The following is a 27,605-nucleotide window of genomic DNA, read 5'->3' on the forward strand; positions in this document are numbered from 1 at the left end:
GCTGGTTGAAGGACATAATGATATAACCCCTACAAAGGGGAATCTGGCAATAGCTACCAAAATTATAGAGGCATTTACCTTTGACTCAGCATTTCTACTTCCTGTAATCTAACAGTTGCCTCTACAGCAGTTAGAAAAAGAGTTGTGAACAAGGTTATTCATCACAGCGTTGCCTGTACTGGCAGCAAATGGAAAGCTACCCTGTGTGTGTCCAGTTACTGTGGGCTAGTTATATAAAGCCAAACACTGGAACACTGGGCCTCTCTTAAAAAAGAAGGAAAAAAGATGCATGCTATGTATTAATATGGAGAAATCAGCAGAACATTCTAAAATGATAAGTGGAGGTTACTTAGAAAGGGAACAAAAGAATATGTATGGTATATGCATTTACATAAAGAAACACTGAAAGTGTAAAAGCAAAAAGTCATTGAAGGTGAGTAGGAACAGGGTGACTGGTCACTTATTACTGTATAACTTTCTATAAACTCTTGACTTTTAAACCAGATAAATTAAAATTATTGAATCAAAAAAGTAAAAGAATGCTAGATCTGCTGGCTTTACCTCTTGGGAAACTTAGCTAAAGGAAATGGAATTTTCTCTGAAAAATGTATAGCCCTTCTACAGTTGATTTTTTTAATCTCTATAGGCATTTTTGAAATTCTTTGAATAAGCATTTTTTTCTGAAAATTCAAAAATTATTGGACTTTAACTAATTTTTTTCTTGTGCAAAGTACATTTTGAAGGAATAAAACAACTTCGCCACAGATATAACTGATTTCTTGATGTATGTTCTTTTAAAATATTTTAGTTCCCAACAGCTTAAAGTAGCTTTTCTTTGACTTAAAATTTTAAAATATGTAATTTCTCTACAACTTCTTTGAGGTATTGTTGTGGTTTTTAATCAAAATATGACCTGTGAATGGGAATATTTACTAATATGTATAATGCCATGTGATGCATTTTTCACTGAATATATTGATCTTCCTAAATAATCGGGAGTGTTTATAAGGAGCAACTGAAATATGAGACATCACAGAGGAACTGAGTGTTTAAGTTCCTGGAATGGGACATCAGTTTACACAATTCATCTCCCTAACAAGTGACGGGCTGGGATGCTGGGAAGGAAACTCTGCCACACGTGGGTCCAAAGGTGGAGCCATCCTTGTCCATGGGGCTGCATTGTGCAGAACCAGGTGTAGCCATGCAGACAGCTTCTTAGGGAGGAAACAATAGAAACCAGGCCGACGACCATAGGTGAAATGTCAATCTCAAAGGCGTAGGAAGAAGGGAATAGCAATCAAAGATGGAGGAAGTCAGATCCTGGGGAACTTGGACAAGAGAGCTGGTACAAAGTACAATTTAGGAGGCAGTGCTGCTCTTTATGGGGAATCCTCAAATTTATGCATGGTTGGGACGAGTTTTTAAGGTCACTGATCTGATTTGTACATAAGTAAAACTTTCATGAAAATCCACTTTAATTATCCTGTATATTAATAATGGGTATAGCTTCCATTTATTGAAGCACTTTACGTGGGTTATTTAATTTCATTTTGAAACAACCCTGAAGTAGACATTATAATTTTTTATATATGAGGAAACTTAAGTTATAAAATACTTTCCCAAGATCATGCATAAATTAATTCAAGAAGTATTTGATGAGCTCCTACCTCTGCATTACCTTCTAGGCTCTAGGAATCTGGAAGCGAAGGAGCTAGATACAGTTTCTTCTTTCATGAAGCTTATGTTCTTATAGGAGAGAAGAGATGAATAATTTATAAATAAGTAGTAATTAAATATCGAAGTGCCATGTTAAGTGACTGAGGTGCTAACTATGAATCCTGTAGTCAGAGAAGGTCTTCTAAGGAAGTGACACTTAACTTGAAAATGGGGTGACCAGAAGGAACCAGTAACATTTATAGACAGCAAGTGGTATCGTTGTGTTTTTCAAGTTTAGCCTTGTTTGAATTCAAATTTCATAATATTTCTAAAGAAATTCATTTTTAATCAGATATAATAAGGGTGATAGCACTAAAGTAAACTTTTGCAAATGAATATACAATTATTCTGAGTAACACTGAAGAGACAAATTAGATAAGAGAAATACTAAATAGAATAAACCATAAGTAGCTGAACCATACAAATATTTGATCATGTTGTTAAAATTTGCATCAGAATCATATATTTGACTTTTAAAAGAATTTCAACTTTAACTGATACTACTTATAACTCTATGACTTGCTTCATGATGTCAATTTACTGGTTCCATATTTCCTTCAAAGGTCAGTCTTATTCTCTGGAAAAGTGGTTTGACAATGAAGCCCATGGAGGTTTATTTGGTATCTATATGAACCAAGATGGCCTTCCTGGATGTTCTCTTATACAGGGATTTACCATTTGGGCATGCTGGGATTACGGAATTTATTTTCAGGTAAATGGATCCCCAAAAAGTGATTGTTTATTTTCTTTTATGATTATATTTCATACTATGTAACCTCCAAGTTCTATTACAGACCACGGAGAGTGTGCGTATCTATAACGTGACCCTGGTTGACAATGGAATGGCCATTTCTTCAATGATTTACATGCCACCTGCCGTATCTCACAGAATTTCCAGTAAAACAGTGCAGATTAAGGTAAGAATTGAACACAGCCACACAAAGCAGAAAAAGCAACTCTGAGAAGGGTAAAATTATTGAATACAAATGATTTTCTTGACTTCTTTGCCCTACTAGCCACACCTCCTGCCTTTGTGCTCATTTCCTTCTGCCAAGAAGCTCTCCATCCTTCCCTCTCACTCCTCCTTCCCTCAGCTCTTCTTGCTTATCACCTGCTAATCTTGCCACAATTAGTTAAATTTTCCCTACCTCTAGGAAGTCTTTCCTGAACCAGCTTAGGTGGTTTTGACACTCCCTCCTCTTTTTGTTCCTACTTTCCCTGCACATATTCCTATCATGGAAACATAACATGTCTTTAAATATAACTATTTACATGCCTGTCTCCCCCCTCTGACTTTGACTGTCATCCGCGTGGGGCAGAAATCACATCTTTTTTATCTTGTTTTAATGAATGATCCACTTCTCCAAGTTATACAGGTTGTGTTTTGCTACAGTGGAATTCATTAGTATTCATTATTATGTTTTCTTTTAAGAAAAGTTATTTTTAAAGCTTACTGTTGGAACTTTATTTTAAAATAGAACTCATTAATTGTTGGAAGTAGCCCTGAATTTAATTGCTCTGATGTCCTAACTAATGATGATCCCAATATTGAACTTTCTGCTGCTCATCGAAGTTCTAGACCTCCATCAGGTAAAGATTTTAGAACTTTTAATTTGGGGGTTCATATGAATGCATATTCAAATTTCATTAACTTTCTTCTTTTTATAAAAGGTGGGAGAAGTGGGATTTGCTGGCCTACCTTTGCTTCAGCACATAACATGGCACCGCGGAAACCCCATGCAGGGATCATAAGTTACAATGCCATCAGTGGTCTTTTGGACATCTCAGGCAAGTTTAAACATAGTCTTTGAAAGTCTACTCAGTTAAGTTCTGTAAAGAATATGTGGAATATAACTAGTAATGTTTCATTGTTAGTTAAAAAAAAATAATGATTAAATTAATCTGCTCAATACAACAAGCAAAGAAACCAGACATCAGAGTCAATTTCAAGAATAGTTCCCTGGCAACATTCATACACATAAAAGAACTGACATTTCATTTTCTTTTTATTTATTTATTTTTATTTTATTTCTTAATTATTTATTTATTTATTTCTGGCTGTGTCGGGTCTTCGTTTCTGTGCGAGGGCTTTCTCCAGTTGCGGCGAGTGGGGGCCAGTCTTCATCGCGGCGCGCGGGCCTCTCACTGTCGCGGCCTCTCTTGTCGCGGAGCACAAGCTCCAGATGCGCAGGCTCAGTAGTTGTGGCTCACGGGCCTAGTTGCTCCACGGCATGTGGGACTTTCCCAGACCAGGGCTTGAACCCGTGTCTTCTGCATTGGCAGGCAGATTCTCAACCACTGTGCCACCAGGGAAGCCCTCATTTTCTTTTTAAAACAACAGAAAAAGCACTGGTATAGTGATTTGATATTAATTAGTTTATCTAAATTGTAAAGCCCTTTTATATAATTAGGGTTAAATTTTATTTGAAGCTTTTATCACTGCAGAAATTTTAGTTCATAGAACTTCAATGTTTTGCCAAACTCCCACAGCTGCCAGCAGAACTAGGATTAGAATCAAGATCTCTTGACTTAAAATCTGCTGCTTTTTCACTGAACCAGGCTGCATCCTTAAAAATGTAAAATAGTTAAAATAGATGTAGTAAACATACTAAGTACTTTTGCTTTGCCCATTAAATACACTGAGCCATTCTCTATTTCAGTTTAGCAAATCTCCCTTTCATGATAACTTTAACCAGTGTCACCTGAAAGAAAGCAGTTCAATAAATTAGACATCTAAGTTTTGACATATTATTTCTCATAACTTTAATTCCCAGAAATGCAAAACAAATTATCATTTTTTAGTGTTACTTGTAATGATACCCCTGCCAAAAATTATTTAACATGCTACCTAAGTTTAGGACCAATAAAGTAGATCTACACAGGGAACAAACAGCATCTATTACTATAATATTTTATTGATACTCATCTGCAGGCTTATATTTATGCATATACAATATTTTCTTAGGAGAAAATACAGTCAAGCAGGGTAGTATATAGCACATAACAAATTTAAGAATTTTTTGGAGTCACTTTTTGCTGTTTTCAGTTTTGAGTTACTGGATTTTAAGTGCAAAGGAGATTGTTTTTTGATCTAATCAGTTTTATCTTTTGGCTACATAATATATGCAATAAGACCAAGAGAGCAATAGTATTTCAGTTAGCCTTTGCTGCGTAACAAACCATCCCCAAAATTCAAAGCCTTTAAACAACCGTTTATGAGCTCATGATTCTGTGGATTGGCAATCTGGGCTTTGTTCAGCTTGGTGGTTCTTCTGCTAATCTTACCTGGGGTTATTCACTGAGCTGCCATCACTTTGCAACATGTGTAGGGGCTGGTTAGTCTGGGATAGTCTCACTTCTATGTCTGGTGGCTGGTGCTGGCCCTTGATGGGGTAATGAGAGTGACTGAGCCAAATGTCTCCTAGGCTTATTCACATGCTGGTACTCACATAATTCCCCAAGAACACCAAGAGAGAGTGAGCCCTAATATGCAAGCACTTTTCAGATCTGTTTATACTACAATTGCTCTTGTCCCATTGTCCAATGCAAATCACAGAGAAAATGTGCCAAGCTCAGAGAAAATACTCAGTGGTGTGGATACAGTCCACAAATAGTGGTGGACTTATCTGCCACATAAGGTAAGAGTTCCATGTTCAAGGTAATGTTAAATGATGTGTTTGCTGGAATATACATGAAATGAAACTGATTTTACCCTTTCTCTATAAGAAATCATTGTTTTTCTATTATTTATGTTTTAGGTTCCACATTTGTTGGATTTAAAAATGTTTGTTCTGGTGAAACTAATGTGATATTCATTACTAACCCTTTAAATGAGGACTTACAGCATCCAATCCATGTGAAGAACATACAGCTGGTTGACACTACTGAACAATCAAAAATATTTATACATAGACCTGATATAAGGTAAAATATATGATAACTCAGTTTCTTCTTTTCTGTCATCACAGTTTTCCACTGCTTTCTTCCCCTGCCATAGATCTGAGAAAGTTGCTAAATTTAAAGTAACTGTTCATGTCTATGAAATTTCAATCATCATTATGAAAATTAAGAGTATTTAATATATCTGTGTCTTCAGGTAAGTTGAAGAAGCTAGGCCTAATATGTATATTTTCTCATACTGTTTTTCCCCATGTATCATACATAGCACCATCATTAAACATAAAAGATAAGAGAATGGGTCAGAAGTATATTTGTACATTAATATCTCTCCATTAATAGTCATTAGGAATGAAAGTCATGTCTATCATTTCTTCCCTTTCCTTTACCTCTTTTGTTTCCTTTTGCTTTACAAATATTATATGCACCCTAACATGTACTTGGAAATTAAATGGGAATCATTATAATCATTGACTAAAAATATGCAGAAACTTTGAACAGTGATTTTGTTTTTTTCAATCACAGAGGTTAGTTGGTGTCAGAATATTTCTAGAAGCTGAACCACGTAGATTCTAAGTCTTGAAAGAATATAGCCAATAACTGCTACTCTTCAAAAGACATGCAGACCAGGAATTTAGATATAAGACAATATTGGAGGAAAGAAAGTTTCCATTAGAGCTCTTTGACCATTTTCAGTATCGAGAGAAGAAAAGAAATAATGCTAATTAGATATGCTAATTAATCAGACTTCATCTGATCTTATTTTGATGACAACCCCATACCTCCTCATTTAATAATTGTTGAACTGCAGTGTTTTTTGGCTCAGTAGAGCTTCTCCCCACTAGAAAGCTGTTACCTCCTATTTAGTTATCATTGAATCTTTCAGATTTAATATATAAGTTTAACATCTAGGTCATGAAGAAAATATTACATTTAAAAATATGTCTTTGAGTCCTGTGCTTTTATTGGGATACTGTTGGCACAATTCCAGATCCCTTTTACTGAGTAGCTCACCCAGTCCCCAGATGCTCTAAATGTTGGCCAATAATGACCTACACTTACCTGCTTTTCCAGAAGATTGCTCTTAGCCAAACAGGAATAGCTGTGAGAGGCTAAAGCTCTCCCTACTACTGCCTTCTTGTAGTCCACAAAAAATGACGAATTTATACAGGAGGACAGAAGGCCGGCCCCCTTGTCTCAAAGTGGAACAGCTCTGGGTGTAGTTCGTGATCAAGAGATTCTCCTGGGATTGGATTGAAGCTAGTCTCTAGACCATAGTCATCTCCCTTTTCTTTCCCTTGCCCTATATGGCTTCTCTCCTTCCCTTTTCTCTCCTTCCCTTATTGAGGACTCTCTTAATAACTCACTTGAACAAAAGTCCACATCTCAGGCTCTGTTTCTTTGGAAACTGAAGTAAGACAGAGCCCTAAACCATAATGTAAGAGTGCCACTGGGCAGTCTATTCACAGACTTGCTCACAAAAAACACTCTACACACACTTGAACACAAAGAACACATGACCCACAGAAATACCTACTCAAATCATCTCCAAAACTAATACAGTAGAGTAAGGGATAATTTATAGCTTCACGTCTTTCTTTGCAAAAAGCTCAGATCTATTAGATAGTATTTTGCTGCTATAACTGTAGAATGAATTTCTATTTCCCCATGGTATATACCATATAGTGTAAGTATGCTGTATACTATATATAATATACAATGTATAGTACATTGCAAATTAAGCAGCCATTTTATTATTATAACCAGTAACAGTCAACACTCCAGGTAGTTCAGAATGAAGGCAGAATACCATCTACGATTGAAATGCATGATGAGTTTATAGTATTTCATCTCTTACAGTTCAGGTATCTACAGAATGGTTATTAAAACATATAGCATAAAAATCATAATTTAAGTATATCTGTTTGTATATAATATATATATATATATATATATATAGGCAAAAGTCTACAAGAATATATAGTAATCTGTAATTGTTGATGATCCTAAGAGCTTAAGATAGAAAGGTGAAGGGGACTGAACTTATATTCAGTATTTAGATTATTTTATAAAAAGCATATGATACATTTATAATTCTTAAAGACCCATTAAAAAAAGAGAAAGAAGGGGAAAAATATAAAGACTTCCCTGCTAACACAAGGATTTTGTATGTCTGCACAACTGAGTAATTTACCTGCTCTTTGGGCAATGTTAGTATATTTTGAGCAATGCACAAATATGAAATCTATCATTCGACAAAATATGGAATAGCAAAATGGAATTCTAATTTTATTTTCCACAGGTACAATTTGTCCTTTTGAAATGTTAATGAATTCATAATAATAGACCAAATCAACACAATGGAGAAACAGGCCTCATTACAATGCTAATTACATATGCTACTTGGTCCCACTTTGAATCCTTTCTGAAATAAGATTCAATCAATTAATTTTGTTTGCTACTCTTATCAAATACGCAAGTATATTCAAATGCTCTCTAGAAACAGGGAGGTATACCAAATCTAAGTATTCATGCATTTCACCTTTTCTTCACAGTAAGGTGAATCCATCTGATTGTGTAGACATGGTTTGTGATGCCAAAAGGAAATCTTTTCTTAGAGATATGGATGGCTCCTTTCTGGGGAATTCTGGTTCAGTGATACCTGAAGCAGAATATGAATGGAATGGAAATAGCCAATTTGGAATTGGAGACTATAGAATTCCTAATGTGATGCTCACATTCCCAAATGGAAGTAGAATTCCTATCACTGAGAAAGCACCTTATAAAGGTTTGTTGGATTTTATTCTGTTAGTCCTCTGGTTCATGAAACAAAATATATCTTTTATTTTTAATGATTGATGTACTCAACTAATTTATATTTTCTACTTATTAATGTTATGTAACAAGCAAAAGATAGTAAGTATGTGGAAGCTTTTGTAAGGAGATTCTGTTTCATTTCTAAATGTGTATTCCTGTGTTTCTAGGAATCGTTAGAGATTCAACCTGTAAGTACATTCCAGAATGGCAGAGCTATCGGTGCTTTGGGATGGAATATGCAATGATGGTTATTGAAAGCCTGGATTCCGACGCAGAAACTCGCAGACTCTCACCAGTAGCTATAGTGAGCAATGGTTATGTTGATCTCATTAATGGTAGGTATTCAATGTAAACAAACTAGAGTTACTCAAGGCACTCACTATTTACTACATTCATGGACATGTCTCATAAATTATCTATCCCATAAAACTAGTAAACATAGGGATTTCCTTGCCTTCTGTTTGTAAGATCTATGTGCAGGAGAGAGACTTGACTCTTCAGCAGTCCCCCACATTAGAAAGCCAGGATAATTACTCCAAATGGACGATTAGAAAAAGAAGAGAACATAACGTATATGTATAACTGATTCACTTTGTTATAAAGCAGAAACTAACACACCATTGTAAAGCAGTTATACTCCAATAAAGATGTTAAAAATAATAATAATAATAAAATACATTAATATCAAAAAAGAAAAAAAGAAAAGGAGGAAAGTTATTCCTTGAGTAATCTTTATAGGTATGAAGGTGGCATAAATATATTTAAGAAAAAATTGATCCAAATGTCTGCAAAAAAAACCAATTTTCTTTACATAAATTTAAAAAATGATAATATGATATTTGGAATACTTGAGAATGAATATTCTCAGCCTACTTATTTTTCATTTTCACGAATACTTGGAAGAATTAATCTTGAATCAGTGTGTTGTGAGGTTTTTTTGTTTGGTTGGTTTTGGTCTTTCTCATTCCTAATTCCTTTGACTGTCAAGACTATCTTGTCAAGCTCCACAGGCTAGGTCTCTTCCATTCTGTTCCTTGGTGGCTGTAGCCCAAGGGGAGGCAATGGTCTCCATGAGTCTTGTCATCCAAGACTTTTTGAATAAATAGGTGAACTTCTAAAAGTTAACTGAAAACAGAGGGCAGGGACTCATTGTCTATTCCTGAAGTGCCACTGGGGGCTCAAAGATTAGTCCCTAATCAGGCTTAGGGTCTTTGAAGTGCTGAAGAGGCATATAACCTGGATCGGAAAGGTCTCTCTGTCCTGAAGATGTCACAACATGTACTAAAATATTCTAAGATTCCCCAAATAGTCAATACCCTACATTTTTTTTAACTTGTTGAAGAGAATAGAATGAGCTACATCAGAAGTGTCTCAGAGTTACATGATTTTAAGTCACTCCCCACTACTGCCCCAACATGCAGTCTACCTGGTTTCTGTGACCTACGATCAACCCAATTTCAAATGCTGCCTTTCAGATCTTATAAAGCAGAGACTGTGGGAAGAATTTTAAACCAGTCGGTGAATAATGAAGATGTTTTCGAATTGCTCTGTTTTATATGGTGGAGAAAGGGTTCATTCTCTTTGCTTTTACATTTTCCTTTCCTGAAAGGCAATATGAGTTTTCCTAATGAAGATGTTTTCGAATTGCTCTGTTTTATATGGTGGAGAAAGGGTTCATTCTCTTTGCTTTTACATTTTCCTTTCCTGAAAGGCAATATGAGTTTTCCATTTACAATAGTGATATGACATTTCTCTTTTAAATAAATTTAAATTTTAAAAATGACTCAATTTAATGAGAATGTAATTTAATGATAACGTAAATGATAGAAGCATGGCAAAAATTATGTAAGTGTTAGAAGGATTATTGAAGCTTGGGATGTACTATACTAGGTGGAAAGAAAAATTCCCAAGATAAAATTTGTACATACCACTAAAGTTTCCCTTTAAATTTTAGTACTCAATTTTATTTTTAAAATATGGCTTTTATCACTCTAAATTTTTCATTTTATACATAGAAATTTCTATTTCCAAAACCTACAATGAAGGTTTCTTCAAAAGTGGGATTTATATTTTGGATAATAAAGGATAGGTTATGCTCTACTTAAGTTTCAGAAGTTTATATTGGTTTAAAATTCAATCAAACTTCATTTATAAATATTGATAATAATTCCAAGCAAGCTAGGAAATTAAGCAAAGCTTATGAATAAATACATCAAGAAAATTCATCATTCCACGTCTCACTCACTGTTTTATACTTTAAAACTGAGTGAAATAGTGAAGTTTTCTACAGCAATCATGTTACATGTGTTCTGGAAATGTCTGGATTCAGGTGCAAAGCATCCACTTTCTTCTGGTTTTCTAGAAGGTTTAATGGAGTGTTATTTCTCAGATTGCTTCAGTTATTTAATGACGTTGACCCTCCAATAGTACCTATAATCACAGTCTTTAACAAAAATTTATTTAAATAACAGTGGAGGAAGGTTAAAGGCAATAAAAAAACACAAAAGTTTGACGAATTTACAAATTAATAAACAAATGAAAGAAAGAAATAATTAATAAATCAGTGGTTCAGACATACAGATATCCCTGTTTTCTATGTACAGGCTTTATTTTTAACAAATTATGTCTGTTATAGCATAGTTCTCAGCAAAGAGTCTGAGAAAGTTGGTTCCCCACCCACAGTCACATTTGATAAATAGGAGAAAGCATCAAGCATTTTCTTCCTCGCCATGGGGCCTGGACTTAAATGATTATTAAAGTAGAGATACAAGTAAATCTATTTCCTTCAATGACCTTCCAGCACAAATCCTCAACATATACCCTTCTGACCCTGGGCAGTCTAAAAGTAAGGGTAAGTAGAGAGGGAGTTGCTTCCCTGCCTTCCTTTTTAAGGCAAGGTTTGAGAAATAGCTTAGATCACTGAATGGATGGGTGGATGGATAATGGCTGTAAATGCTGAACTTGACCACTGCAATTTATTTTTAATACAATTACTCTTTGGGCTTTGTGCTAATAATATTCATAGCACAGAACATGAAATTTCATTTGTTTGGATGTAGGCCCACAGGATCATGGTTGGTGTGCCGGGTACACATGCCAGAGAAGACTGTCCCTGTTTCATAGCATCGTGGCTCTGGGCAAATCATATGAGGTCTACTTCACTGGCACTAGTCCCCAGAATCTTCGACTGATGTTGCTTAATGTTGACCATGACAAGGTAAGGCAAGATAGAAATTATTTCTTAAGAGTTATTGGTTTCAGGTGCACAGGGAAGTGATTGATTCAGTTATCCTAATATGTGTATCTATCTGAAACGAACACAACATTGTTAACTAGACTCCAATATAAAATAAAAATTTTTATATAAATAAAATATTGATAGCTATGTAAAAAAATAATAAAAAAATAAAAATTATCTATTTCATTTATTGACTGTCAAGAAATGCACTTTGTCATTCAGTAATTCTATGAAGATTATTTCTGTTCAATTATTTGAAGTAATACATTTTTTAAAATCTAAAAAAGAAAAAGTTATTGGTGTTATGTGCATATATTTCTATCTGCTAAGGACTTTATCTCCTTCCCTGTCCTCTGGAACATCGTCAGCCTTACAGCTCATTTTCAAGGACCAGTAGGTACCACTAAAAATACTGTGAGCCCAGACAGTTTTCCTCAGCCTGAGAGCACATATGAGTTCCAAACACCTCTCCCCATATGCACTTGTTTGTGCTTCTACATTTGAGGGGTAACAGTGATTTCTGACTTGTGTGATTAGCAAGCACACCTGAACTTTTACATAAAAATAGCATGCATCTAAAACTGGTCACTCGGGATTATATTTTCATTCTTCCATGCTGCTATTATTTATATATGTCAGAAATACACCTTTGGAATTTACTTCAGAGATCACAGCACATTATCTAAAGTATCTTCAATAATGTCAACTCTGCTATAAACGGAATTCAGCTGGGATGATTAACTTTATATACGCTATGTCAGTGGAAAAAGAGTATGAGGTCAAGCAGAAGTCTCATATTATAGATTTTCTTTTCTAAGAGTATGAGATTTGAAAGTCCCAGAGTAGAACGTGAAGAAAGGACACTGATAAGAGGAAGCAGAGAGAGGGGTAAGGAAAGGAGACACCTGAGAACGGCGATAGCCGTTCCATCCTTTCAGGTGCTCAGGATAAAACCTTGGCATCATCCTTGATTCCTCTCTTTCTCTCACATTCCTCATCTAGTCCATCTGCAAACCCTGTTGAGTCCTCCTTCAAAATAACCAGAATCACCACTTCTCATGTCCAGCGCTACCATCCAGTTTGAGACAACATTATCTCTTCCCTGGATTAAGGCAATTGCTTCCCAGCTCCTCCTCCTGCTCTGCCTTTGTCCCCTCTGCTGTCTGTTCTCACCTCATTAGCCGCCGAGATACCTTCAAGACATAAATCAGAGAAGGCCATTCCTGTGCCCCAAACCCTGCAATAATTTCCCTGTTGGCCTTTGCACAAGAGCCAGAGTCCTCACAATGGCCTACAAGGCACCCTGAGTCTCTCCCGCAACCCTTAGCTCTCTGACTTCTTCTTCTCTTCCAGCCATACTGGGCTCCTTGCTGTTCCTCAGTATACCAGACATGCTATCACCAGGGCCTATGCTTCCAATGGTGAGTCTGCCTGGAATATTCTACTCTAGGTGGCTGACTCCCCCACCTCGTCAACTCCCATTCTCCTCAGTAGGCCTACCCTGACCACCCCTCCCTGCTTGGCTCTCCCAATTACTCAAACTCTGATCTACCTTTTCTTTTTTCCCATAGCACTTATCACCTTCTAACATGCTTCAGACTTTAATTTTTCTTTTTTCTATTATTTATTGTCTCTCCTTATTCTAGAATGTAAGCTCAAATAGGGCGGAGACTTTTGAGAGTTCCTAGAATAGTGCCTCAATCAGATAGGGATTCGATTTTTGAATGAAAGAGAATATTTTTAATTTTAGAAATAAAAATGGTAGCTCTGAAGTAACATGGCTGTTAATATTCTGAGCCTCTGCAAACAATCTCAAAAGAAGATTCCAAAACTACCTGTAGCTTATTAGATTCCTTATAAATTCCTCCCCACCTTTGCAAAAGCCAAGTCTCCTCACTTTATGATTATACCTGATAGCATGAAATGTAGGGAATGAACATGAAAAATGACCAAAATTGAATGAGGATAGTTTTTTGACTGACTTTTTTTTAGTCTTATTACCAAAATCAGAGATAAGCATTTTTTTCAACATTAAGTGCCTAATTGTATGTGGTTGCATTGTACAGAGCACAGCTAACTCAGTTCTGTTTCCCCTGCCCCTAGACTTGAAAGCCTCTATTGAACATTATCTTTTAAAGGAACCCTCTCTTTAATTTAGAGATTGTCCTCTAATATCTTTTTCTTACATTACATTCTTTTCTATGAATGGTTGAGTGTAAATCTGTTTAAAATTTTTAACTCAATATGTATCCTGAATCCATAAAAGTTAGTTTTAATATTCTACAGAAGGCATGTATAAAGGATATTTTTAAAGTGCTAAATTCTAAATATTCTGTTTCATTGTTTTCTTAAGACACAAAAATGTGGTTTATTTGTAACAGGCTGTTCTGGTGGGAATTTTTTTCCCCACACGTCAGCGTTTGGATGTCTATGTGAACAATTCATTGGTCTGCCCCCAGAATACAGTGTGGAACTCCCAACAGAAACACTGTGAACTTAATCGACATGTGTATACAGGTATTTCCTCAGAAAAATACAGCATACATTGTATATATATACTTAATTATGTATAAAATTCTTTATAATGTTTCATTATTAATATTTTTAGTCCCTTTAGCCCTTGACAAATACAAGAGAAAATAAATTTTTACCCGTGGTCCACCAAACACTAAAATGTGTTCATTTATAGCATGTGTGTCCTGAAAGATCACTCCTGATGGAATTCTTATCTGTCTGCACACATGCAGATAAAAGTATGTGCATGTGATGGATACTCCTCTGCCTCCTGAGAACATTTACATTCTACACATTTAGTTCACTTATTCCTGCATACAGAAGAGATTTTTTGCTTAAAATTTTCGCCCTATCTCTGCTTTACTTCTGTTTCATAGAGGTCAGAGCCTAAGTTCATTGGCAGTCACCAGAAGTATTGCCAAGAAAGCTAGCATAACATTAGTTGAGCACCATGAGGTAAATATGATGAAGTAAACTCTGGATTTAAAGGAAATATATGAAAGAAGCTAACTTACCCATTTACCAGTGTTGCAAGACCAGGATTTATCTCTATTCATTGAACTTTTTTATTAAACAGGTACTAATAAGACCAATCCACTCCTTTCCACATGTGCTACTTATCATCATTTTTTAGCTATGCCCCATAATCTTGGCTAATGATTACATAAATGTGTGCTGTAGATCATAATATAAACTAGACAGGAGAGTATGAATGGATACCCATATTCATTACCGTCTGTGAAACAAGTCCTACTTCTACTAATATGAACATCTGATATTTCCAGAGACATTACTATGTGTCAGGCACTGTTCTAAGTGCTTTGTATATAATAACTAATGGTTACTATACCCTAATAATAACACTTTGAGGTAGGCGCAGATGAATAAACTGAGACACAAGGGGGTGAAGTAGTTTGCCAAGCTTTCTGTCTTAGCTTGGGCTGCCATAACAAAATGCCGTAAACTACATGGCTTAAAAACAAATTTATTTTCTCATGGTTCTGGAGGCTGCTAGTATGAGATCAGGGTACCAGTCTGGTCTGGTTTCAGTGAGAGCACCCCTCCTGACTTGCAGATGGCTGCCTTCTCACTGTGTTCTTAGGTGGCAGAGATAGAAAGTGAGGGAGAGAGAGAGAGAGTGCTCTGCTGTCTCTTCTTTTTTTTTTTTTTTTTTTTTTTTTTTTGCGGTACGCAGGCCTCTCACTGTTGTGGCCTCTCCCCCGCCACGGATCCGGACACGCAGGCTCAGCGGCCATGGCTCACGGGCTTAGCTGCTCCACGGCATGTGGAATCCTCCTGGACCAGGGCACGAACCTGTGTCCCCTGCATTGGCAGGCGGACTCTCAACCACTGCACCACCAGGGAAGCCCCGGTGTCTCTTCTTATAAGGGCATTAATTCATCATGAAGTCCCCTCCCCACCCTCATGACTTCATCTAAACCTAATTATTTCGCCAAGGCCCCCATCTCCAAATACTGTGACATTGGGGGTTATGGGTACAGCACATGAATTTGGGGGGACACAGTTCAGTCCAGAGCAGTATCAAAGGTGGTAGGGGCAGAGCAAGGTACTGATCACTGAGAGTCTAGCTCTAGAACCCACGCACTTAACTATTATGCTACATTGCCTCTTCAGAAGCTAAGAGAGTGTGTTATTTTTACATACACATGATTGCACATATTTACAACTTAATTTTTCATAAATTTTAACTCTTTTTTTCAAACGGTGCTTTTGGTACAAAGTACTCTATCGTTCAAGTCAAGAAAATAAAAATTATCTCAACAGGCAGAATTTCATACAAGGAACTGGTTACACAAGGCTGCAAAACAATACCACCACTGCCCTTTTAGAATTTTTTTTTTTTCTGAAATAGCATTGCTTTTAGATAAACATTTTGCTTTGATACTTGGAATGGAAAATAATATCCCTGTATTATGAATCTATACATGTCTTTTTAGATTACCCAAAATGTTTACTTTTATCTATATCTCTGATTCCTTCCATTACTGTGAAGACATGAGAAAGTTAGCTTGGATAAGTGGTATATGCACCTGTAACAGTAGCTTGATAGCAGCTTCAATTTATAATACAAAAGCACATTTTTCAGATTCACAGAATGTTTAAGCCAAATTGCATCTAGAATTTATACTAGTAGATATTTTTTTAAATGTAGTAATAATAAAATGGCTTCTTAATACCATTGCTATGAATGTCTGTTACATTAATAAGAAATTACCTCTTTTTTCGAAGATTCTAATTTCTTTTTCTTAGTAAGCCTCACCATGAAATGTGGTAAGAAGCTACATGTCACAATTCAGTATTACTATACAGTCAGACTTCGGGCTCAATATGTGTTTGTGGATTTATTACTTCTTGGATGTTGTTTATACTCTGCCCTGAAATCATATATATATTTATTCATTACATACATATATATATAATCTCAATTACTTTTACAAAATTCAGTGCCCTAGTAGAATTTGTTTTGTGTTGACTAAAGAGTTTTCAAGCTGAAATGTAAACTTGTTTTATTTATGTAAGAGCCTTCTGAGATGTTTTAGTATATACTTCATTTGTATTACATACTTTTGTCCTTAGTAAAAACAGAAGCACTGAATCATCATTTTTCCTTAAGAGATGGTATATAGCACTGCATAAACTAGATGGCTGTTAAAGTTAAACTTACATTTTTAAATTACCAAATGCCTTTGGTCAAGGCTTTAAAATTCTGAAAATGTAAATAGTGTTACAACATAGGCTCCTGGTTCATAATCAGATTTTATTTCTCATTTGTACGTGTCTATAGCTAATTGTTTTTTAAAATAAATTTCATGTATAATGATTATTAACGGTATTATTTTTTAAATTGACTTTAATTTTGCATGTCAGTTCTATAAGTGTTTTTGTTTTTAATATGTACATTTTCCTATGAAAGAATGATAATGTTGAACTTTTTCAAAATTTCCTAGATTTAAACAAATATTAAATACTGCATGGTAATTATGATAATGTAAATAAATTTAACTGTGCTATTTTGGCTTTTTTCATTCATAGAGCAATTCCTTCCTAACCTGAATTCCACTGTCCTTGGTGAAAACTACTTTGATAGAACCTACCAGATGCTTTACCTTTTGGTTAAAGGAACTATACCTGTTGAAATCCACACCACCTCAGTCATATATGTCTCTTTCCAATTACCTGCTGTAACAGAAGATGACTTTTATAGTTCTCATAATCTGGTTAGAAATCTTGCCTTGTTCCTAAAGATATCAAGTGACAAAATCCGTGTCAGCAAAGTAATACGACGGGAGAGTCTGCGAAGGAAGAGATCCACGGGACTCACAGTTGAACTGGAGATTGGAGATTCTCCCCCTCAGTTCATAACCAATGACACTACAGGTATGAAAAGTAGACATTTGAGACAGAGTGATGTAATTCAAAACCACATCCATAAATAACCCTGTCAAGGCTTGCTAAACCAGGCCTCAGGAAATCCCACCAACCCCACATCCTGAGCCGTATAACGGCCTAGAGACCCTTCTCCCTGCTCTACTCCCAAACTATTTTGAATTATGAAGGAAATTCAACCTCTGTTTTGTTATTGTAGCAGTTAATTACTTCAACCAAAGGATTTGACCTAACATAAAAGATCCTAGAGGTGACCTAAGGAAGTGACCTTATAGCTGAGACATTAAGGGTGAAAAGAGCTGGTCGGTGAAAAGTGGGAGGTAAGAGTACTGGAGGCTGAGGACGTAGTTGGTGAGTTTGGTACATTTGAAGAACTGGAATGGGTCCAATAGGTCTGCAGCAAAGGCATCAAGAAGGACAAGCTGCCAGAGACAAGGTTGAGAAGGAGGCAGATGCTAGATTGTGGGAAACCATAAGAAGTTCTCCCCTTTGTAAGCCAAGAGAAGGACAGTGGATGTTTTCCTAAGGGACATAATAGATGATTCTGGGAGGTGGAGTGGTGGGTTAGATTTCCAGAGTAAAGTCACATATTTACACTAACAAGTGCAAATGTGCCAGAATATGTTCTGTCTTTAATTTCTATGATTGACCTAATCAGCCTTCCCAGCCATCACCCCTTTCTCTGTCTCTCACTCCTCATACCCTATTTCCTTTTTCTAAAAAATTATTTATTTATTTATTTTTGGCTGCACTGGGTCTTCGTTGCTGCGCACAGGCTTCCTCTAGTCGCGACGCGTGGGGGCTACTCTTCTCTGCGGTGCACGGACTTCTCATGGCGGTGGCGTCTCTTGTTGCGGAGCACGGGCTCTAGGCGCATGGGCTTCAGTAGTTGTAGCATGCGGGCTCAGTAGTTGTGGCTCACGGGCTCTAGAGCACAGGCTCAGTATTTGTGGTGCACAGGCTTAGTTCCTCCACGGCATGTGGGATCTTCCTGGATCAGGGATCGAACCTGTGTCCCCTGCATTGGCAGGTGGATTCTTAACCACTGTGCCACCAGGGAAGTCCCTCATACCCTATTTTCTAGGTATCAGAGATAAAAATAAGCTCAGCTATCCCATCAGAGGAAATTTTGCTGGCTTAAATTATGATTTCCTTAAGGTGACTCAGTTTGGTTGGGCATTTGGGTAAATGTTCAACCCTTCAGATTTTCTTATTCTCCATCTGTTCAAGTAGGTATCTGAATACCAAGGGGCTTTCCTGACCTCAGGCCCTCTTGTTGCCCTCTTGTCTTCATAGTCTTTGCGACAGCATGGGTGGTCTTCCCTGCTCTGTATCAGCCTCTCTTGTGGTGCAACTGAACTTTACTGACCTCTTAACATGCAATGGCATCCCCAGCTGCTAATTCCCAACTGTACCATTGTCTCTAGTTGTCAAGCACAAGTACTCTCACCTAGGCATACACCTCTCCAAGAAGATGAGATCTGGGTCTCTGTCAGAGGAATATTACCATCCAGCTAATGAAGCTTAAGCTAAAAGACCCTTTACTTGTACAAGTCCTGGGAGGGGCGTTAACTTTCAAGGCCCCAGGAGAAGGGTCCACTTAGTAATGTGGTTAAATAATTGACTATTACTATAAAAGTTGCACAAATAAGACTTGTTCATAAAGAGAGCCTCCACGCTGTATAAATTTCAGACTCAGAAAATCCTGATCTACCCTATTCCTGTCCAGCATCTTTTTCATTAAACTCCCAGGTTCTCTTATGTGTAAAGTTAGGTACTGGGTGAAGTTCTCATCTTCTGCCGCTGGGGATCATCACTCATTTCTCCGGGAGGTTTGCTTCTGAGCTTTAACCCCATGCATCTGCCACATTGATGTTCTGGAATTCTACTAGTTAGGCAGGCAGAAGGTTCTTCCCTTGTGGGGATAAACCTATGAAAAGGCTTGCATGAATGGAATGAAGTGCTGATCAACTCTCTTTGTTGAAGGAAACAGGAAGCATAGGCTTGTGCTGCAACCAGATCTTACAGTGATGTTCTCTGCCCAGTCATAGGTTACTTTCCTTCATCAAACTTGTATTTCCTTGTAGCTACAGAATCAGGGCTTTGGGCTCAGCATAGTCTGTTAATTTAGTCTAGGAGTTGTAGCAGGTCCATGCCACATATATAGATTGCTCACTGATTCTTAGAAATCCCTGGTAAACTCTTATTCAACATAGTTTTGGAAGTTTTAGCCACAGCAGTCAGAGAAGAAAAAGAAATAAAAGGAATCCAAAAGAAGAAGTAAAGCTGTCACTGTTTGCAGATGACATGATACTATACAGAGAATCCTAAAGATGCTACCAGAAAACTACTAGAGCTAATCAATGAATTTGGTAAAGTAGCAGGATACAAAATTAATGCACAGAAATCTCTGGCATTCTTATACACTAGTGATGAAAAATTTGAAAGTGAAGTTAAGAAAACACTCCCATTTACCATTACAACAAAAAGAATAAAATAGGAATAAACCTACCTAAGGAGACAAAAGACCTGTATGAAGAAAATTATAAGACACTGATGAAAGAAATTAAAGATGATACAATAGATGGAGAGATATACCATGTTCTTGGATTGGAAGAATCAACATTGTGAAAGTGACTCTACTACCCAAAGCAATCTACAGATTCAATGCAATCCCTATCAAACTACCACTGGCATTTTTCACAGAACTAGAACAAAAAATTTCACAATTTGTATGGAAACACAACAGACCCCGAATAGCCAAAGCAATCTTGAGAACAAAAAATGGAGCTGGAGGAATCAGGCTCCCTGACTTCAGACTATACTGCAAAGCTACAGTAATCAGTACAGTATGGTACTGGCACAAAAACAGAAATATAGCTCAATGGAACAAGATAGAAAGCCCAGAGATAAACCCACGCACATATGGTCACCTTATCTTTGATAAAGGAGGCAAGAATATACAGTGGAGAAAAGACAGCCTCTTCAATAAATGGTGCTGGGAAAACTGGACAGCTACATGTTAAAGTATGACATTAGAACACTCCCTAACACCATACACAAAAATAAACTCAAAATGGATTAAAGACCCAAATGTAAGGCCAGACACTATTAAACTCTTAGAGGAAAACATAGGCAGAACACTCTATGACATAAATCACAGCAAGATCCTTTTTGACCCATCTCCTAGAGAAATGGAAATAATAAAACCAAAAATAAACAAATGGGACCTAATGAAACTTAAAAGCTTTTGCACAGCAAAGGATACCATAAACAAGACCAAAAGACAACCCTCAGAATGGGAGAAAATATTTGCAAATGAAGCAACTGACAAAGGATTAATCTCCAAAATTTACAAGCAGCTCATGCAGCTCAATAACAAAAAAACAAACAACCCAATCCAAAAATGGGCAGAAGACCTAAATAGACATTTCTCCAGAGAAGATATACAGATTTCCAACAAACACATGAAAGAATGCTCAACATCATTAATCATTAGAGAAATGCAAATCAAAACTACAATGAGATATCTCACACTGGTCAGAATGGCCATCATCAAAAAATCTAGAAACAATAAATGCTGGAGAGGGTGTGGAGAAAAAGGAACCCTCTTGCACTGTTGGTGGGAATGTAAATTGATACAGCCACTATGAAGAACAGTATGGAGGTTCCTTGAAAACCTACAAATAGAACTACCATACGACCCAGCAATCCCACTACTGGGCATTTACCCTGAGAAAACCATAATTCAAAAAGAGTCATGTACCAAAATGTTCATTGCAGCTCTATTTACGATAGCCAGGACATGGAAGCAATCTAAGTGTCCATCAACAGATGAATGGATAAAGAAGATGTGGCACATGTATACAATGGAATATTACTCAGCCATAAAAAGAAACGAAATTGAGTTATTTGTAGTGAGGTGGATGGACCTGGAGTCTGTCATACAGAGTGAAGTAAGTCAGAAAGAGAAAAACAAATACTGTATGCTAACACATATATATGGAATCTAAGAGAAAAAAAAAGGTCATGAAGAACCTAGGGGTAAGACAGGAATAAAGACACAGACCTACTAGAGCATGGACTTGAGGATATGGGGAGGGGGAAGGGTAAGCTGTGACAAAGTGGCATGGACATATATACACTACCAAATGTAAAATAGATAGCTAGTGAGAAGTAGCTGTATAGCACAGGGAGATCAGCTAGGTGGTTTGTGACCACCTAGAGGGGTGGGATAGGGAGGGTGGGAGGGAGGGAGACGCAAGAGGGAAGAGATATAGGAACATATGTATATGTATAACTGATTCACTTTGTTATAAAGCAGAAAGTAACACACCATTGTAAAGCAATTATACTCCAATAAAGATGTTAAAAAAAAAAAAAAAAGAAAAGAAAACCCTGGTAAGCCCTTACATGTATTGGGGTCCAGTATTTACCACACTAGCCGCTCAGATATCCAAAGAAACTGATTTATTTCCTATATGTGATCTAAACTGCTTCACACACAACTTCTCCCACCCTCTACTCCCTTAAAGCAGTTTTATCTTGTTAGATTTATCCAGATATAGGCATAATACAGTCTAAGAATGTGGAAATAGGGGCAGGAGGAAGGACAGATCAATGGCCTGTTTCCCAGACTTAGATTGGGGTAGGGTTTGAGGTCTTGAGGAAAGCCCTACCACCTGGCAAGGAGTGACATCACAGCAAAATATTGGGAAGTGGCAAGAAAGATGTGCATGTATTCATAGTAATACTCCTAACTCCCCATAGCCTTCACATAGTGTCAGGAGATCCAGAAGTTCCCAGATGTCCTAGAAAGCAGTTAAGTACTGAGGGGACCTCTGGATAAAGAGTCATGTCAGGAATAAGAGCTCTTCAAGTTAAGGTCTTTGGTTTCTGGAAGGCAGTCGGCAGAAATGGATGCCTTCACACGTCAAATGGTCAGAGGGAACCTGTTAACAGTGCAGCCTGGTCAGACTGACCACCCTGCACCGAAAACCAGTGAGGAGAGGTGGTAGTAGTAGCATATGGACGTGAAGCTCCTTTGTACTCCTGCCACGTGAGCCCTCCTACCTGGGAAGCCATCTTGCAGGAGAGTGTGTGGAGGGAGTGGCGGAGGAAGCCCGCTAACTGCCATTTACCCCAAAGAGTCAGAATCAACCAAAGAGACCTTTCCAACGGACAGGGACTGAAATTCCCCAAGAGTGTGATTTTCAAAGTGTCGCGTGAGACCCGCTGCCCGAGAGCGTTGCCTCCTTCTTCCCGAGCACACTAAGCTTCAGGGCTTAGCCTTTCATGGAAGAAGCTCAATGATTGAAGTCCATAAGCTATGACGCTGGATGTGGAAGGTGCTAGAATAGTAGGAACGGTACACCAACACATCCTGGCTGCGGTTTCTTAAACGATCACTCTGACTACAGTGTATGGAACGGAGTGCAAGAGGGAAGGAATGGATACAAGAAAGCCAGTTTAAAAGCTGTTTTAGTATCTCTGCTGCTGATGGGTTAACTAGGATTGGGGCAGTGGAGGCAGATTTAGAAATTGAGAACTGATTAAATGGTGTGGGGGAGAGGTGAAGTAGAGGAAGGGTTCAGGCAAGAGTTCCAGGCTTCTGACAAAAGGAGTACAGCGTGTAGAGGTGTCCCTTCATGACATAAGGAGCGTTAGGGGGGCAGTAGGTTTAAGAGGAACTGCCAAGCTAGAAAAAGGGAACAGAAACTACCTACAATGTTAGAATTAACCTTGAATATTGTCAATGTCCAGAGCAAATAACAATTTTTGTTAGTAATTTAATGCTAACGTTAGCAACTGATTAATTCATACTATAAATTCGATTATGTTAATTATCCTTCCATTCCACAATTAACATTCTATTTTTAAAAAGTGATATGCCATGATAGACATACATGATAGTGCTTCACTTCTAAACAAAAGATGACATAGGAAAGTAGTTTTCTCAGCATGCTCTAACTCATTTTTCTTGAATTTATTTTATCTACCTTTGTTTTTTCTTTAATTCCAGCTTAAGAGACATATTCTACTGAGTTTTTTATTTTCCTGACCTCCTTAGTATGACTTAGTCATGTTTAGCTCATGTACAGTCAGAGAGCTGTAGAATTCTATAATTTGGATGGAGCAAGCAGCACAAACAAAAACGACAGTGAGATATTCTCATATGTTCTCACTATTCCATATTCTTATAATCCACATGTCATAACACTGTTTCCTCATAGGTCAGATGCAGGTATCTGAACTCCAAGAAATTGCTGGTTCTCTTGGACAAGCTGTAATTTTAGGAAAAACCAGTAGTATCCTTGGATTTAATATCTCTTCCATGTCTATTACCAGTCCTATCCCCAGTCCAAGTGATTCTGGCTGGATTAAGGTAAGAAAATGTGACTAGAAAAATGCATTTTAGCTATTTAAAACATTGCTTCTTTCTTATTTTAACTATTTTTCTATTTCAATACAATAATTTGGAGGGTATGTCTTTCTAATTTTTTGTTGGTTATTTTTTTACAGTATTACTAAAATGATAAAGTAGTTGAAAAAGGAGCATATCTTCTAAAAATTATGTATTGGTATAAAATGTGCTTTGCTTTGACTATTTACAACAATGCATCATAAATTTGCTCTAGAGGAAATATTATAATAATATTGACTTAACGTATTAAACATACTTTTTTTTTTGGTGGTACGTGGGCCTCTCAGTGTTGTGGCCTCTTCCGTTGCGGAGCACATGCTCCGGATGCACAGGCTCAGTGGCCATGGCTCACGGGCCCAGCCGCTCCACGGCATGTGGGATCTTCCCGGACCGGGTCACGAACCCGCGCCCCCTGCATCGGCAGGCGGACTCCCAACCACTGCGCCACCAGGGAAACCGTAACATACTTTTAAATAAACAATGATATAACATTTAGCCTGGCTAAGTTGAGTTTGCTACTGAATGTAGTTTATCATGTGAAAACCACTTCATCACTCATGACCATTTACAGGTGACTGCCCAACCGGTTGAAAGGTTTGCATTTCCGGTTCATCATGTGGCCTTTTTGTCCTCGCTGTCAGTGATCACTCAGCCGGTGGCAACACAGCTGGGACAGCCATTTTCTCAGCAACCTTCCGTAAAGGCAGTAGATTCTGATGTAAGTTATAACTCAAAGATTTATTTAAGTGGAAGAATTAAGCTATAAATTCTGGAGGGTGAACTGACTTCACAAATCCTGGTAGACTGGCAACCTAAGGATTGTACTGCCTCTTCAAAGTTGGACTAATATCTATGACTATCATCTTTTACTGTTTTAAAAATGTTTCTTTTCAGTGAATTTGCTCCACTGCCCAAACTCTTTGTGCAGGAAAAGGAGCTTCTATAGATTTAAAATTTGAAATGAGGCATTAAAAAAAATAAAGTTCCAAATATCTTTCTTAAAAACAGCATGGGAACAGGACAATTGTTATATTTCTCTACTATTTTTTTCTTTAGAGTAATTGTGTATCAGTTGGGATTACTTCACTGACTTTGAAGGCCGTACTAAAGGACTCCAGTAATAACCAAATCAGTGGTCTTAGTGGAAATACAACAATTCCATTTAGCAGCTGTTGGGCCAACTACACAGATCTTACTCTTCTTAGAACAGGTGAGTGTACTATTTTGGATCCTCACATATATACCCATAAATAGGGACAATTATAATTTCCTTTTAATGAACAAAGTGGTTATACTACACTGGTCAATAAATTATAGAAATCAGAATTTCTAGCTTACAAAAATATATTTAATATGCAAAACAAAGTGAAAAATAAAATAAGCAATTAAGAGAATTAAAACAGGTAACTTGGGCTTCCCTGGTGGCACAATGGTTAAGAATCCGCCTGCCAATGCAGGGGACATGGGTTCGAGTCCCGTTTCGGGAAGATCCCACATGCCACGGAGCAACTAAGCTCGTGTGCCACAGCTACTGAGCCTGTGCTCTAGAGCCCGCGAGCCACAACTACTGAGCCCACGTGCCACAACTACTGAAGCCCGCGTGCCTAGAGCCCATGCTCTGCAATGAGAGAAGCCATTGCAATGAGAAGCCTGCGCACCATGACGAAGAGTAGCCCCCACTCCCTGCAACTAGAGGAAGCCCGTGCGCAGCAACGAAGACCCACTGTGGCCAAAGATAAATAAATAAAATAAAATAAACAGGTAACTTGAGGATGTACATCAAAATTATATCATGATTCGTATTTTCTTCTTTATCCATGTGTGTATTTTTCTAAATTTTCTCACTATGTATGTATTACATTTATAATAAGAAAATATATCGATTTTTCAAATTCAAGAGAAGAAAGGATAATATAGCGTCATATAATTTTAATGGCCCATGCAAAAGTTCAGAGTTGGGCTGGAAGATGGATTCTAGTCTTTCTGAAAGCCAATGCAAGGAGAAAACATGATGTTACCATGATTCACAGTCCTCTGCAGATAGACCAGTTGCTGTGGAGAATCACAACTTGCTCTGAGGCCAGAACAGATGTCTCCTTTGAGTTCTCATGAAGTATACTCATGATATCGTCAACATGTAAATACATGATATCTTCAACAGTAAATACAGTCATAACTTCCACAGTGAGGTTTCTTATATTATCTTCATATGGATTGATGGCATAACTCCAACTGGTAAAAGCCTTTCTACCAAGGCAAAAATATGTCCAAAAAACAGGTCTCTACTGATGATAGATTATTCAGTATCGAAAAGAATGAAATACACCATGAGAGAAAACAGCCTTATGATGATGCTTACCCATGGAAGGCAGAAAAATCAGGTCATCAAGGACAACATAGAGCCACTGGATCAGCCTCCTCTGAAGTTCAAACAATCCCCAGATTTAACAAATTTTACCTCATCATTAAATAGCTACAAACTGAAAAAAAAAGAAAAGAATGAAATAGACTCCTTGTACTGGAGACAGGCCTCCATTAATCTGTTTACCTCAACCTTTATAGGCCCTAACTCCTGAAAAAGTTTTATCGTGGTCCTCACTCTTCTAACCACTGTTATTTCAAACACACACACACACACATCCTAAAGGTCAGAATAATAGCCAAAGTAAAGAGTAAGAGAAGTTAAAGAATATCTAACAATAATCTGTTTTTTTCCCATAAGAACTAAATATCAAAAGCTAAAATCATTCCAAAAGAATTTTTTCCTTATTTGTTGTTTCCTTGTGCTTTGATGATGCCCTACACCACATGAGTTTGATCTGCCTACTGGGCAACAATATCTCAACCTAGAGTTTGATGGGAATCCAGTGGCAATGAGTTCAACATTATGCTCTGGGACAAGTACCTGGAGTGTCCAGTAAGCCTGGTGACTAAGGACAGAGCCTAATTCGCTAACAGTCAGCCTAAATGGCGGTAGGACTGGGACCCTTTTATGGGAAATGAGGCACTTGACAAGAACCCTGCCTGAGAGAAGGTTGCCCACCTCCCCAGGAAGGTGGACTCAAGAGGTGCGCGGTGACAAAGACCCAACCTGAGGATCAAGGTCTCCAAACTACCACTTCCAAAGGCAATGTTCCAAAGTAACCAGGGTCACTGGAGTGCTGAAGCAGTAATGTAGGTTTTGACGTTTTTGTGATAACAAAATAGTGCTCTACTTTTATCCACTATATTTTCTTTAAGAGTTCAAAGCTTCCCTTGGAGTGTCTATCTTATTTGCTATGGAGAACAGTCATTGTTTCTAATTCCCTTCTTTCCTGCCTGCCTGCCTCCCTTCCTTCCTTCCTTATTTCTTGCTTTCTGTCTTGCTTTTTTTCCATCAAGTGTAGGGTTTCAGTTCTCTGGTTGTGTATAGTAAGGAAGGTCAAATATAGTCATTTCTTTATTATTTTAAAATCAGTTAGCCAGTTTTTAGATTAACTATAAAACTGCAGTAACAACAAAGCATATGCAAGAAAATGAATAAAGCATCTTTCTTGTACACTTGCTAGTAGGTATCCCACTTAATTACTGCACTGTGGGAAATCCCCTTGC

At 37.4% G+C, this 27,605-nt stretch overlaps 1 protein-coding gene across 1 annotated transcript in view; it reads left to right on the top strand.

Moving 5' to 3' along the window:
* Window positions 1-27,605, top strand: part of PKHD1L1 (PKHD1 like 1) — a 153,143-nt gene that overhangs the window by 121,160 nt on the left and 4,378 nt on the right. The window contains exons 64-76 of the mRNA XM_059042747.2: window positions 2,280-2,428; window positions 2,511-2,633; window positions 3,195-3,306; window positions 3,388-3,504; window positions 5,475-5,640; window positions 8,169-8,401; window positions 8,598-8,765; window positions 11,490-11,647; window positions 14,050-14,185; window positions 17,237-17,581; window positions 23,824-23,975; window positions 24,586-24,732; window positions 25,071-25,224. Of these exons, the coding sequence (XP_058898730.1) occupies window positions 2,280-2,428; window positions 2,511-2,633; window positions 3,195-3,306; window positions 3,388-3,504; window positions 5,475-5,640; window positions 8,169-8,401; window positions 8,598-8,765; window positions 11,490-11,647; window positions 14,050-14,185; window positions 17,237-17,581; window positions 23,824-23,975; window positions 24,586-24,732; window positions 25,071-25,224 (2,160 nt within the window). The remainder of the gene's footprint in view (window positions 1-2,279; window positions 2,429-2,510; window positions 2,634-3,194; window positions 3,307-3,387; window positions 3,505-5,474; window positions 5,641-8,168; window positions 8,402-8,597; window positions 8,766-11,489; window positions 11,648-14,049; window positions 14,186-17,236; window positions 17,582-23,823; window positions 23,976-24,585; window positions 24,733-25,070; window positions 25,225-27,605) is intronic.

Source organism: Kogia breviceps, chromosome 17 (genome assembly GCF_026419965.1).
Source record: "Kogia breviceps isolate mKogBre1 chromosome 17, mKogBre1 haplotype 1, whole genome shotgun sequence".
Classification (NCBI taxonomy): Eukaryota; Metazoa; Chordata; class Mammalia; order Artiodactyla; family Physeteridae; genus Kogia; species Kogia breviceps.